General features: G+C 38.3%; 1 protein-coding gene across 2 annotated transcripts in view; it reads left to right on the plus strand.

Annotated features, from left to right (window-relative positions):
* The window catches only part of SLF2 (SMC5-SMC6 complex localization factor 2), a 30,785-nt gene extending 17,469 nt beyond the window's left edge, over positions 1-13,316 (plus strand). For both annotated transcript variants that reach the window (XM_051799953.1, XM_051799954.1), the window contains exons 10-20: positions 1,245-1,320; positions 2,611-2,752; positions 3,200-3,308; positions 4,390-4,566; positions 5,112-5,209; positions 5,862-5,949; positions 6,461-6,592; positions 7,407-7,484; positions 9,049-9,135; positions 10,492-10,560; positions 11,712-13,316. In XM_051799953.1, the coding sequence (XP_051655913.1) occupies positions 1,245-1,320; positions 2,611-2,752; positions 3,200-3,308; positions 4,390-4,566; positions 5,112-5,209; positions 5,862-5,949; positions 6,461-6,592; positions 7,407-7,484; positions 9,049-9,135; positions 10,492-10,560; positions 11,712-11,747 (1,092 nt within the window). In that variant the 3' untranslated portion in view covers positions 11,748-13,316. The remainder of the gene's footprint in view (positions 1-1,244; positions 1,321-2,610; positions 2,753-3,199; positions 3,309-4,389; positions 4,567-5,111; positions 5,210-5,861; positions 5,950-6,460; positions 6,593-7,406; positions 7,485-9,048; positions 9,136-10,491; positions 10,561-11,711) is intronic.
* The last annotated feature ends 2,130 nt before the right edge of the window (positions 13,317-15,446 follow it).

A 15,446-nucleotide genomic window follows, 5' to 3' on the forward strand; every position in this document is an offset into this window, starting at 1 on the left:
TCTCCACACTTTGAGTGAATGCAAAGCTGCATGTCCCTGTCCATGTTCATATATGCTACTGCATTTGAAAAGGACACAGTACATGCTAGGTGAGGAGAGACTTCATGATATTAATAGTGTGGACCAAATCACAAGCTAATGTTAATTGTATTTCCTTCCACTCTTTGAAAAAAATACATGCTGCAATATGCAAAAGTACCATTTCTGCATATCACCTTCTAAATCATCAGTGATACCTGCATTGTCAGATAATCTTCCCTTGGAAAAGGTACCTTATGGCTCAGGAAAAAGCCTGGAGTCATTCTCAAAGGAAATGTGGTAGCTGTCTCCTATCTAGATGTCTGTATCTGAATCCCCAGGAATTTACAAAGTGCTGTTACTCACAAAAATGCTTCTCTCCAATCTCCATTCTATTCCTTACCACGGTCGAACTGTACCTGAAACAGAAAAAGAAAGCTGGACCACCTTTAAAATTGCAGCCTGGCTCTGTTGACTGGCTTTCTACATTTGCCAAAAGGGAAGCATTTTGCTGTTCCATGTCCTTTCCTCCAGCCAGTAAAAAATTGCCTTGCCCCCGTTCTGTGAGCCCTGTTGTTCCTCTAATGGGGAGGAAGTGTGAGCCAATTCAGATCACTTACAGAGGAGGAAACTGTCCAGCACTTGGGGGAGAAAAAGAAGTTTTGCTGGACTAGTGAAGTGCTCCAGGAAACCTGAACTGTACTTCATAGTCATGTTTTTGTTGTTAAGAGTTCTGTGAAAAACTACGAATTCATTGTTTCAGTTTAGTATTCCATATGTTCGACTTGCCTGCGACTGGAAAAGGGTGTAGTTAAGTCCATTGCCTCCACTCCTGATCAGGAAGTTCAGTTTGATCACAGATGCAAATGGGTTTCAGAAGAATCTGTGATACTTTCCATTCTTTTAACCCTCAGAACTTTCTCATGAACTAACATGGGGTTACAGCATTCCGATATGGTAAATAATTAATTGTAAAGTATTCATAGCATCTTTGCTCTGCTTCAAATAATCAGTATTAAGAGTATTCTGTTCTCCTTGGTATATCTTGCTTTAGAGGGTTTGCGGTTGATTTTTGGGGGTTGGGTATTTTTTTAATCTGTTACTGTTTCTAATTTTTTCTACCAAGGAGTTGTAGGTTGTTTTTGGTTTTGGGGATTTTTTAAAATTAAAACTAATGCCATCATGCAGCTTCGTTTTTCATGTGTTGTTTTTTTTTCTCTCCACAGATGATGTCTATTCATCCTGACCATTGTGTTTCCACTCAGATTTTAGACAGATTGATGGAGCTAACACTAAAAAGCTGTAAGTACTTGAAGGGTGGAAAAGTGGCCACCTAAATGAAGGCATTTCTCCACTCAAGTTTAGAAAAGTATTGATGAGGAAGTAAAAGGTTCTAGTTCTATTCTGTGATTCTGGCATGAATGTAGGCTCTTCTCTTACTTATGTAAAGCACAAATACTGGGGGTTGGTCTCGACTGAGTGTGTGCAAGCTGAACCGCAGTGTGTGGTCCTGGCACGTACCTGCAAAACAGTGCATCCAGTACAGAGTCTTTTAAATTCATGTCTGGTATTTCACAAATAGAACTGACCTGAAGAGAAGCCCAAGTCTGCTCAAAAGTTTGCGCTCCTTTCCTTCTTTTACTTTGGAAGATGCAGACACTCACAGCTTAAGGACTACAAGATGTTTTTCACATCGTCATACCCAGTGTGTAGCACTGCATGGTTTACTTTCCAGATAAATGGCAAAAGTGAAGAGAATCATACACCTGCACAAAAACACTTAGAAGGATCTCCTTCAGCTCATACTGCTGCTGGTGTCATGTGTATTTGCCTGCCTTCATGTGTACTCTTAAATACTTCTCCACTACAAGTTCCTTTGTACATCCCCTATATCTTCACTCAGATCCATCAAAAGTCACATTCATTTAAGGCTACCAGTTAACGTTGTTAAAGTGACGTGGTTCTCTTGAAGTATTTGCTCAGGCCTCTCCAAACTGGACCCCATATTTTAATTCTTGTTTAAAATGAGACTGTGAGCTGGTATGAGAGGGAATGTAGCCTCCTTTATTTTGTGCCTTGCTGGCATTAGGCTTGATTCTGAATGAACAGTTCAAGATGATGAATGAGCATTCAAAGAATTAAGACTGGGAGAGATCCTTGTTTAGCACTTTGTTCCAGAAACCTTGCCTATTTTCAAATCTTACTTAGCTTCCTTCCAGTCCCACTATGATAACTCCCTCTTACCTTTGCTTATACAAAACAGTAATTTATGTATTCTCATAGAAATAAATATTGCCACCTTGCTTGTTCTGCTGTTCATGATGAAAGAGAGCTGCGATGGAAGATTGGTGGAACTTGAAAGTAATTGAACTGTTATGTAGTCAAGGTGTTTCTCTAGTGTAAAATAACTGTGTTAGACTTTTTTACCCTCTCCTCGTTCTGAACACAGGCGTATTGTTCAACATACCGACTCTTCTGAGATGAGAGCTGGTAGAACTCATGCAGATTGATGAACTTATTTGTTTCCCTTGAAAGGAACTAGTGCTCAGAACTAAATTTAAAACTAATCCATTCCCTGTCTTTTATTTGTAGCTTCCATCAGTGATGAACACTCTAAACTGTGGATTCCTTCAATAGCAGATATATCAGTTGTTTTTGTCAATATGGGCGTTGAGTTTAGATCTCTCTTTCCATTGCAACATCTGCAGCCCAACTTTAACAAGCATGATATTTTGTAAGTGTTTTCCTTTTGATATTTATTGCTTATATCCTTTGAAAGCAAATCTTGTGCTTAGAATGTAGAAGAACCTTAGAAGGTTCTTCTTTATTTCCCCTCCCTTCCATCCAGACATACTTTTCTTTAAGTTCTCAACTCAGGTCTTAGTAGAAGTAAATAACCCAGAACTTCAAACCTAAGTAAGGGTTCAGCAAACCAGAGCAGAGTCCTTTGTCCTGCATCTTCCTAGTGGAGGTTTACAGGAATGTTGCTTAAGTAGCTGAGCAGCATTGTAAGTAATTGGCTACAAATCGAGTTAGACATGTGTGCTCTGTAACTGACCATTGTTTTGATTTGAAGGCATTTTGAACCATGCAGGGTTTTTTTTCTTCAGTTTGATGTAAATAGGCCTTTATGAGCTCTTAAATTGTTCATTTATTGCTCAGATTGTGTCTCTTTTATTAGAAGTCAGGTGCAAGAAGCAGTGAGTCAACAACAGCCGAGAGAAGACCTAGCGTCTGCCAGTCCAGCCTTCTCCAGTCTACTTGAAAACAATTTAATTAATGTGATTAAGGTAAAAAAACCCAGGTTTTTGTGAGTTTGGTTTCTTTTTTGTGTGTGTGTGTTTTCTTTTGGGAGGGAGGATGGGGTTTGCAATCTAGTCCTGAGCATGTTTTGTGAGTAGATGCTGTCCTGAGGTTTCAGCTTCATGTTCAGCAGAGTTTATTGCAGGCTTGTTGGAAACTTCAGTTTCCTGACTTCCATTGGCTTCACTCACAGCTGCACAGTTTTGCTGCCTCTCTTTTCCAGCTGTGGCACTTTATCAAACATCTTGGCTCCCTCATATAGAAGAAACTATTAATTTCTGTGTTCCAGTGGAAATGGGAAGAGAGGAGTTGATGCTGGCTCATATTTTTTATGTTGCCTCAATGTGTTAATGCAGCTCTCAGGGTTATGTGGTTGGTCCCTGTGCAGTGCAAGAGAAATGAGGTGGGACCTCATGGAGGACAGGTGGAACTGTGGCTGACTTTCCTGTGGAAGTGAGCTGTTAGATCCATGCAGTGTGTCCTGTAGGCTGGATGAGTGCTGGTCACACTTCACAGGCTAGTTCCCTGTGATTAAAGTTGTATGGTGAAAATGCTGACTTTATAACTGATTTCAGTGTTCCTTATGGAAATATCTGAATCCGCCTGACATTATTTGTTTAGAGATTTTTTAACTATAAAATCCCATAGTTCAAAAAGAGGCACTTGGAGCATTTCCACCAGAGACAGAATATGTATCTCTTGATCAATTTGTGTTCTCCTTTACGCATGCATCCTGTATTGTAAGTATATGTGATAACACCTGGGTGGGGAAAAATCTCTTGATTTATGTTTTCAGTATTACTGGTGCATTTAGAAAATCTGTGCGGTAGAGAAGGATTACTGTCTGGGAAATATTGCCATTGTTCAAAAAATGAGCCTCCAGCAGGTATAAAAAAAAACTTTGAGTGCTGTTACTAGGAGATGGGGAGATGTTGGTACACAAGTGTTGCAAAAACAATACATTGTTTGAGGTACTTTTAATGTGAGGGTGGAAAGCTTGAGTTCTCATCATGCTTTAAAATAAGCTAAACCAATTTCAGATGTTAATACTTCATATTTCTTTTAAAGTTTCTAGGTTTCTGTACAACAGTAATTCAAGATGGATATACTGATGAAGAAATATGGCTGCTGCTTCTGTTGCTATTTAAAATAAGCTTGGAGAAACAGCTGAAGCGAGTTCCTTTGGTAGATCTTCAGTGCCTTTTTGTAAAGCTTCTGATGAGTATAAAAGACTGGGATACAAAGGTAACTTCATAAATTAATTGTACTGGATTTGTGAAACCACAACTTCTGTTTTGAAGTTTTCATTTTTTTTTTCTTGACGTATCAGAAAAATACTGCTTGAAAATGTAATACAAAAATTTTGATAATAATATGTATAATAGCAAAAATTTGAAGCTTTGGGATTGTGTGAGATTTGTGAAATGGGTGGGTATACTGACAGGGGTTTTGTTGCATGACATGCTTGCCTGTCCACTTCTGCAAGAGGACTGTTATATTTATCTTGAGATTGTTTACTAAAATAGCTATCTGTTTAAGATGGCTCTGAAATTATTGCACTGAGCTGCTAACATGTTATTAAAAGCAATCTGATCTCAACTACCCTACTTAAAATAGTATTTAGCAGACTTAACTACAGGTGCAATGCAGAAATCTCTTTATGGACATCATATGTTAGATCAGTTCCTTTTATCCTTTATGGTATGTTTCTAGGGAGTAGATGTATTCCTTGGCAAATAAAGCAAACAACCATTCTTCAGTATCACGATGTTTTGTTGTTCTTTTTAAAGATGCCAGGGGTCTGTGTGGCAGTGAGTGAACTTTCTGACCATCACCATAATCTCCTGTGGCTGGTTCAGCTCGTGCCAAGCTGGACAGTGCGTGGACGGTAATGACACTGTAACCTCAGATCATTAACAGCTGATTTATCTGTATAAGCTCAAAGTCTGATAAATGCAATAGGTATTACGTGGCACTTCAAAAAAAGTATTTGTGTTTTCTCTTGTGATACAGATGTATATGCAGTTCTTGGTGTGCATGTATAGCTTCCTGATCACCTCTGCTGTGAAAAAGGGTTGTTAAATTTTATGTGTAGTTTCTGGGCTGTGCATTCCTGGTACCCTGTAGTAAAGACAGACTTAACTTCCTATTCTGGCATCCATCACCTACTCTAATTCTTGTCTGAATTACCAAAAATTAAATTTTCTTTGAGTGATTCATGTCTACTTCTAAGCATCACTCTGAGTTCTGTATCTTTGAAATTAATAAATTAGAGTGTATCTGAGCAAGGAGAATTAATTGGGTCATCAGTTTCAGGCTTACAGACAAGTATCTAGCAGTGTGTACTTGTGCAGAAGCTAAGATACTTCTGGTTTACTGGCCTCTTTACTAGTTTAATAGCATCTATATTCAGAAAATCCAATTTAATAGTTGTAGGCAAGTTTATATCTAGGGAAGCCATGCATAGCCTCATATACTTTGTTGAAACAGTGTGGATTTGAGAAATTCTATGGGAAATAATTTTTTAAATTGTTTTTCAGGGAACTAAGACGACGTCTTAGCCTAGTGATAATTTCAAAGCTTCTTCATAAAAAGCATATAGAAATACCTGATGACAGTGATGAGCAGGTACTGCACATATGTGTTGTGTTTATATAACTTGGAAGTTTAGAAAACTTGTATGTTTGTGTTTTGTGTTTTATGTTTCAATATTGTAAGCCTCTTCTCAAGAAACTTGCAAAATTACCAATTAATAATTTTCTGTTTAGATTAGTATTAAAAGTATATTTGCACGTGTGTGTAATCTGCATGTTCTACAGCTTGTAAGTGCAGTATTGTTTGTGCCTAAACATCAGTTTTAGACATTGGAAAGAGGTCCACACTTCTTTGAGTCTTCCTTTTATATTCATGTGGCGACACTCTTTGTTTCATAGGTTTGTTTTTTGTTTTTTTTATTGAGGTGATGTACAAACACTTTAGTCTGTAAATAGTCAAAAATTACTCAAAGCATGAAAACTTCCTTTTAATTAAGAATCCCTTTTCTGTTCTTGTCTTAATGGACAAATAATGTAGTGTCACTCTGTTTCCAATTTTCTGTTGCCAGTAAACCAGTCCATTTTGTTAATGTTTGTATGTGTAGATGTCTCTTCTACATCAGTTTGTGGTGTGTATGAAACCTTCTGTGCTACTGAAGAAGATGAGAAAGATGAGAGAAGGACTGGAGGAGCAGAATGCCTATGAAGACCACCTTAATGTAGAACTAGAACAGGAGGTATATAGCCAATAGTGCTTTTTTGCATTTGTCTTTTTATGCATCTTCTACACTTTTGAGAATGTTTCTTTTAATTTTTGTTAACTGCTGATAGTTCTGTATGTGGAACTGCACGTACACTACTTTGTTGCTCTACATCTTTAAAATATTATTCATATTCAATTTTGATTATAGTCATGGAGGAGGGAAAGAAGTAGCATGTGATGGAGGAGCCTGTACTGGGCTGTTTTACAAACAGGGAAATGGTCAGATTTTCTGAGTCACATGGATTTCTTGAATCCTGACTTCTGTAATCAGAGGGCTGTCTCCTCCCTCCCTTCTGATGTAATCAGTGGAAACTGTTTGGCGCTGAGCCAGACCTTCACCTGCAGGCTTCAGAAAGATATTTATGGATCTTTTATTAATCTTTTCTCATAAACAGGTGTTACAAAGATTTAGTATTCTATCCATATAAAAATTGAATATTGGTTTGGTTATTTGAATGTTATCATGGAATCTCTTAGCAAGTATTTTGATCTGGATGTAGACGATGGGAAAATAAAGCCAACTGCTGAATTTAATTTCCAGTTATTAAAACCGCAGAAATTTTTACCGGTTACTTAGGCTGTGTATAACACTGTAATACCATTTTAAAATGTTTCTAATACATGGATATACTGTTTCAAATTAGTTATTTAGGCAGATGTGTAGACCTACTTATCCATTGGCCTGGCTGTTGGAGCAATCATTCCAGAAAGCAAAGATGGTGCTGTTTCTAGATGTGAAGAGCTGTAATGGTGCTTTGACTGCTAAAGCTGTTTTGATTTCTCTCCAGGCATACTACTTAATCTACGTCCTCCTTCACCTAGTCAGTGAAGCCAGTTTCTTTGATGTTGTAAATTCTAATCAAAGGGTAAGTAACTTCAGTGGCTAGACCTTTAGATTTTAAAAGACTGTTTTTCATGCACACTTGGTCTGTTTTGGTAAGAGCAATCGTGATCACCATGGATAATAGCGCTGGGGGAAGCTTTTGTTCTGACAAGGTAAATGCAGAAGAGCTTGCCTGGGCTTACTGCAGAGAAAGAAACCTCTTCTGCATTTCTGTGAATAGAGTTACCTCAAAACATAAGGCTGTGGATGAGCAGGCATTTATTGTGTTAATCGTTTTCAGAAAGTATCCGGAGATTAACTCAGCACAGAAATTCTAAGAAGTCAAATGATCCTAAAGTAGGATTGAAATTTTTCAGTGTAGAAAAAAGCCACTTTAAAAATAGCTGGTAAAATGTGTTCAAACACATTACAGTTTTCTGTGCTGGAGTGCAGCCATGCAGCAAGTGAAAGCTAGGACTGTAGCTCTTCTCTGTAGCCATAGTTCCTTTGTGCTGTGTTAAGTAACATCTGTTAAGTAATGCCTTCTGCTTAGCCTTTCAGTAATCCTGTTCAGATTTCTGTGATCACTTGCTGGGAGTTGCAAGGTGTTTGTGTAAACCTTCTGTCCTGTGGAATCACTCTTGGCATTTGAGAAATCTGTCGTGTGAACTGTTTGAGAGAAGTAAAGCAGTAATGTTTGGTTACATTTGGAGGCTTAAGTGTCTCAGTTAACTACTTAGATTTGTGGAGAACTTGATCTTTTCAATATTTTTTTTTAATGTCTCAATTTCTTAATGAAGGAAGAGTCACTGACCTGTTAGCCATCAAGTGGCCAGAGGGGTGTGGCTGGACTTTGTGCAGACTAGACTTGCGTAAAATCAATCTAACTATTTCAATTCTGGTCCTCCTCCAGTTAGGTGGGGTAAATTGTGGCCTTGAGACACCAGCACATGTTTATAAGTAGAATTTCAGCATGTCTCACCTGTTCTGCATAGTGGAGCCTCTTTGCAGCTGTTCGGTGAGAGTTTGAAACCAGGAACTTTATGAAGAAATTAACAGAATGTGGAAGACCTTGGGAGTCATTATCAGGAGATTATGAAGTGGCAAAACTGCTTTATTAAAGTAATCAAAAATTTAGAGACAAATAACAGTTCAGCACATAAGCCTTGGATATATTTTACCTGCTCAGCCAATTCCTACAAAAGAAATTACCTGAGTCATCATTACTGAAAGGTTATTTTTAGCTATTGTAGCTTCAGAACTTTTTTTGCTGATAAAAGATGTGAATGGCACCGCACTGTGTTTGCTACTTTGGGGACAGAAAGGATTTGCAAATTAGCTAAAAAACTTTAAAATTTGTGATGTATAGCTCTGCTATACTTTGAAACTATTTTTAAAAGCAATTAGACCTGGTTTACCAGGTGCACACGAGCAACTGACAGAGGATCTTGTGATCTTGTTTTCTTTCCTTTCCCTTTCCTTCCTGTGTATTTCTGAGAAAAAAATCAAACCAAAGCATATAATTTTTAAATTCATATAATATTTGAATAAAACTTCTAGTACTGATATCGAGGATTTAATAGCTGTACACTTTTATCTTTATTTAGCAACACATACTGAAGCTCTGTCGTGCCTTAGATAGGTACGTAAAAGGTGATATCAGGGAAGATGCAAGGCTGTTTTATCGATCTAAGGTAAGACACAAAAGTTGATATGTTTTGTTTTGTTTTGGGTTTGTATGTTTTTTAGTGTTTGTGATGCTTGTTGTTCCCTCATCCCAGCCCTGGAAATTCCAGGAGTTCCTCATAGGTTTGGGGGTTTTTTTCTGTTTTTTCTATCTGCATGTAGCTAAATATATGCTCATTTTAATTCACTGCAAACATTCCTTTTGCGAGCAACAGGACTCTTTAACAGCTGTAAAATGTGAGCTTGTCTTTCTTTTAACCATGCCTCTCAACTTCTAGGCCCACAGAGTTGCTCTGTTTCTTTTTGTGGCAGTCATTGATAGCTCATTATAATTGTAAGAGCAGAGCCTACATGCAGGGCAGGATACAGAGGACTGAAAAAGTAGCCTATCTTGCATGAGTCTCCATTTTATCTTTCAAATGAATGAGTTAATTAAAAATGTTGTGGCTTTAAGCCAGCATTGTGTGTGATGCAGCATCAAGCTTGGACAATTGCCTTTTGTTTGCTTTGTGGCACGGGGCTTACTAGTGGTAGTCCTAATTTTGTGACCTTCATGCTTTGCCTGCTGTCCCAGCAAACCAAATAAATCAGCTCAGTGATAAAGTGTTCAGCCTCAACTTTGAAAACCCTTGGCTTCTTCGGCTTTAAATCAGGCCTGTGCAGTTGTGTGCTTTCTTACCTCTCAAGAAGATTCTTCTTTTCTTATTCAGCCAGATTGGTGGAGCATGGATCCCTTTAACAAGTTAATTACTTTCACCTTGATTGTTGTGACTGATCACTTTCACTTTTGTTTCTATGTGCCCTTGCACTGGGAGGGAAAAATCTTACTCAGGTTTTCTCCATTGCTTCATTTATGTAATAGGAGAGTAACTTCCAGAGGACACCACTGTGCTGGGTTTTAACACCGCATATGAAGCATATCTCAGTGTGAATGGCCTGGATTAAACACTTGCTTGTGATTGGTTATGAAAAAGCACAGTTTACGTATAAAGAATTTATTTCGGAAACAACCGAAGCGTTGTTGGCTTTTGTGATTGCAGTTCTAGGTACAGTCAGACTTGTGGAACAAACCTCACTTACCCAAAGATGAGATAGTGTTTGGAGGCCAGAGGTTTGCATGCTGATTCCAGACATTTAACATGGGGAGTCATGTGCCTGTAATGTGTCTGTGTGGAGTACATGACTTGGAATTCAGAGTCCCAAATTACAGGGACCTGAAGTTGACTTAGTGATACTTTGTGCCAGTAAACCTTGGATGTTGGGTTATCTGGGGTTTTATGAGTTTGAGGCTGGTGGGGGAACACAGGGTATGATTTGGGCTTTTTTTAACATAAATGGCTAAGCTAATCAATCTGAATTTGCAGGTAAAAGACTTAGCTGCTAGGATACATACCAAATGGCAGGATGTGATACAAACCACTCGGCTTACTCAGGTACTGTAATGAAACCTTTTTCTCTCTTTCTTCCCACATTGTGGGGTGCATTCAACTCATTTTTTAGCACTTGAAAATAGCATATTCTTTTGAAGAGATTTTTCTTTTCTTCATAAGTGGCATGGCTGTGGAATACACTTACATGTATTAGAATAGATTTTAATTAAAATTCTTACTTTGCTGACTTCAGTAAAATGGACATGTCATCATCCTTAAAAGTGATACTTTTGTAAATGTGTGTGTAGTTACAGTGAAATGCTAGTACTGAGTCAAGTCATAGGGCCTGTCTCTGATTACAGTTATTAGCAGATGCTTCAAAAAGGACATTGGGGCAGGAATGCAGTGATGCACTTCCTGCTGTGGTCTGGCAGCACGTGACTTCAAGACTACTTGAGTCCAGGGTTCTATCCACATATATTTAAGGGCTTTTGATAACTCCTCCCCCTTTGAATGTGTAAAAAATTTCATGCAATGATTAGGCAAAGCCTTTTATGCTTTGTAAAAGTGTGCAGTAGTATAATGCCATGATAAGTCTCTCCAAAATATTTGCCTTTCTGACATCTAGCTGGACTTGGTGAAATAGATGAATAATTTCTAGTGATACCTAGAGTTCAGAGCCATTTCCTCCAGCCTTGGCTTGTAAGGTTTCTGTGGTAATGTGATCAGGCCAACTGTTTGAGTCCTGTCTTGAAACATAAAGCTACCTGTCTTGGAAAAGCTTAGCTTTCCAGTAATGAGGGTATAATTTACATAAAATTTAAATTGTGCTTATATGCTTGGTATTGATTGCAGTTAAAAACTGTGTAATCAACCATTTGACTGTAAAGAGTCTCAAAAATGTGCAAAAAATATGTTGTGTGTAGTGTGTGATATTTCTTATTATAGAGGAGGAGGGAATTATAGTGTAACTCATGGCTGTAGAATCTGCTTAGCAATTGATGAAAGTTGATAGTGATGCAGCTCTTTCGGAGTTGGTTTTTCAGAGATATTTGGGGTTGATTCGCATATGGGAAACTGGCAAGTGTGTCAGAATAAAATTCTAGGGACTTGCAACACAGTGTGGTGCTCCCAAGCTAAGCACCTGCCTACTCTACTCATTTTTTCTGACATTGGTTTTCTGACTTGTGTACTGATTTGTTTTTACTCTTTAGGGAAAACTGCATGACTTCTGGGAGCCAGATTCATGAAATCTTTCCTAGTTCAGGGAAAATAACAGAAAAACTCTGAAACCAAGGAAGATGTAGAATGAATGAAGCTTCACCTTGTTTGGAACAGAAGAAATCAGTCACCTGAGTTAGAATTTGAGCTTGATGCAGACAAATAATAGAAACATGAGGATCTAATTTGGTTAACGTTGGCTTTTAATACAGATGCTCTACTTCTGAAAAATTAATGTGGGTAAACTGAGAAAAAAATCCATTTCTATAGCCTTCTCAAAATTGGCTAGAAATATTTTACCATATTGAAAGCTGAGGGAAGTTTTCTTGTTTTCACACAAGACATATTTGAAAACAGTATGTATTCATTTTCTTGCCATCATATACCTGCAAGCACTGTTTTAGGTTGGCTGGGAAAGAACTGCCCTGTGATATGGAATGTGAGTTCAGAAAGACTGTTAGACCTCCCCTGAGGCGAGGAAGAACTGGGCTGAGTCGTGTTAGTCTGCAAAGCAGAAATGGTATGAACATCCAATGTCTCTTAAAAACACAAAATACAGCAGTTGCACATGAACCAAGTGACTGCTCTTGTGTTCACTTGAGGACGGAAGCAGAACTTAAGAGTGGTTGTGTCCAAACAGTTCAAGTGGAAGCTTCTTTCCTCTGGTTGTGTTTTATCAAAGAACAAATGACATTTGCTGTAGTGAAGTATTCATTTTTAACTTACCCTCCTCATCTTCAGGCGTGAATTTATGCAGTGAATGTGACCACACAGAAGTGTTTCTATAAGACCGGGATATAAATGAGATCTTATTACACCACTAGTGTATCTGACTTTGCTTCCTATTAATGGAGAAAATACTAATCCTAAATATCAGCTCAGTGGAGATTTGAGATGAGCATTTGGCTCACCTGTGTAAAAACTGTGAAAGCCATATGATGTCTGAATTCCTTGGTGTGAAGTCCTGCTGCACACACAATATGTGCTCAAAGCTTCAGGAGCTTTTATAAAATAATTGAAGCTCTTTGTGAAATAATTAAAGGAAGATATGATTTCCTTCTGTGCTCTGTGTGCAAATGCTATCATTTGAATCTTACACTGTGGTTTGTTTGTAGGATGGGTGTATATAAGAAGAGAAAGTTAAGGTATTGAGTAGCAGCACTAACTCAGATTCCCTTAGTGAGATTTTTAATAACATCACCATGTGCATTTTATAATACTGTTTCCTTTTAATTCTTGGAGATTACCCTGTCTTATATGATGAATCCCCTATGGTAAAAATATAAAATAAGGCTAAAAAACCCTGCCAACCACAAAACCTTCAAATTTATTTATGTATATTTTATATAAAGGAATGGGCATGTCTTATAGGAAATTTAGTGTGAATTTGCAAATATAACACATGTTTTGTCTTTCATTTCAAGTGTTACATAGTTGTGTCAGTGCCATCTCTTGCTCTACCTTTGACAGCTTATCTGCCTTCCCTCTCGTAGCAGTTACTTACTCGTTGAATATATCGTATGAATATATTGTATGTAATTTTATTAACATTTATATTTTTTCTCACTAATGTTGTATAAAGTTTAAAAAATACAGAATGTTTACTGTGTTTAATGTGTATATATTTTCTTACCATGTAAATTTGATGTTGCTGTCCTGTATATTTCGGAGAAGGAAAGGGGAGGGGTTTAGATGAACAGCTTTTGTACTGCAGTTCAAAGCACATTGAAACTGCTGAGGTTTTTTTCCACATAAAATAACAACTTTGATATTTACTTTTATTTACCAGAACAATGAAAAAATAAAACCAGCAACGCCTTTCTAATTAAATGTCCCTGGACAAAATGAGCATTCCTCAGCTCTGTTTCACAAAAAGATGGCTGCAGGTCCTATTTTGGTCTTAGGGCACATGTTACAATTCTAGGGTTTACAGCTGATTAGCTTACTATAAATGGAGACAGTTTTGAAATCATTTTCAGCTCAACCAATCCTGTGTTTCTGTGCTTAATGCCCATGGATACACTTATACATTCTAGCATTTTCCCTCTCTCTCCCCCTCCTACTTTGTCTGGACTTCTCTTCCATCTGTTTTGTAGCTGAGAAGTAATTCTCTGAAGACTAGACATGGGTTGAATTAGGACACATGAGAATCCTTACAGAGATGGTCCCAAAGCATCACTAGTGAGTCTTTACAAGGGACTCCTGGCAATGAAATGGCAACGAAATGGCAAAACACAACGGCAGCAGGTTTGCCAACTCATTTGTCAGCCCCCGGCCAGAAGTTACATGCATTGGAAAAGGCTGTTAGCACAATAAAGGTCTTAACTGCTTTGTTTGTCTTACAGATAAGCATTTTGCACTGAGATCTATCTTTTGATACTATGTTGGCTGTACTAAGAGCCATGTTATCTCATTTCATGTGGAAGTAGGTGCACTTTATCAGTAACCACAGAAAACATTAAAGGCTGATTATAAAATAAACATTTGTAGTTCTTTGCCTTTTTATTTTTTTATTTTTTTATTTTCTAACAAGCTTCTCTGTGGCTTAAAATAACCCAAACACTTCTGGTTTTAAAGTAGAAGAAACCTGCCAGTGAAATTATTTGTGCATCTAATATTCTCACTTTTCCCGTTGTGGAACTTGGTAATGGATGGGGATTTCAGAAGTGATTAATGACTTGCAGGTAGGTCTGGCTGAAGGTCAGTGGGACACTTCATTGATGCAGTGGCTGCAGGAACTCTCTGAAGTCTCTAAAGCTGATGATTTAGTTGAGGGTGTCTTTGGGAAAAGCAGGTGACTGGTACAAACACCTGAAGTGGGGTGTTATTCTTGGTGGAGCATCGGATTAGATTGCAGTGAGGGCATTTTAGAGGTAGCATTTCCATGGGGAAAAAAGACCATTTTTTAATACTGAGGGATGGATACTGCAGTGTTAATTTTCTGAGCACAGACAAGCCAGGTCTGTCTCCATTAAAGGTGCCTGTGCTCAGCACTGTCCAGCAGTCAGTTCTGGGTGCCCGTGGGCCGACAGTCCAGCATGTGGGCTGTGAGAGAGGCTTTGCTGTCTCAGAGATTCAAGCAACTACTTCCAAGTAGTTGAGTTTTTCTGCTGACCTTGACCTTAGCAGGAATACTACAGCTACAGTACTAACACTAGTCTTGTATGTTTGTTTTCTTTCCCAGGAGAAATGCATGTATAGGGTAGTATCCCTGGCTTTGGGTTTGTATTTTGATTTTTTGTTTGTTTGCCTTCCACTGGCTTCTAATGTTTGTGTGACTTTTTGTTTCACTAGAAAGGGCATATCAGATATGGTGCTGCTGGGGATGACTCCCCTAATTTTTCTGGGGTCTGATTCCTTGGGTTTATGAGCTCTTGGAAAACTTCTTGCCCAAGGTTCCCCCATGGGAAACATTGCACTCTGCCAGAGAGGCAGCTATTGTTACTGACATACTAGTGCTTGTTTCTGCATCCTGAAAGAGAGAAAAAGGGACTCTTGAGACTGGCTGACATGGGACAGAGAAGAGGCTTGATGAGCTTTTAGGAGCCTAGGCAGCTGCTGAGGGATCCCTTGGAATTCCAAAGGATCTGCCCAGGGAGGTCAGACAATCATTAGTGGATTTAGCTCATTCCTTGTGGTTTAACTTATCAGAGTGCCCTGATGTTCAAATTACTGTTTTCCCATCTTCCCCCCAGGCTGTGAAATACCTTCATGTTTTGCCTTGTGGA

The sequence above is a fragment of the Manacus candei genome, unplaced genomic scaffold (assembly GCF_025592945.1).
Source record: "Manacus candei isolate 608988 ecotype Guabito, Panama unplaced genomic scaffold, ASM2559294v1 h1tg000050l, whole genome shotgun sequence".
Taxonomy (NCBI): Eukaryota; Metazoa; Chordata; class Aves; order Passeriformes; family Pipridae; genus Manacus; species Manacus candei.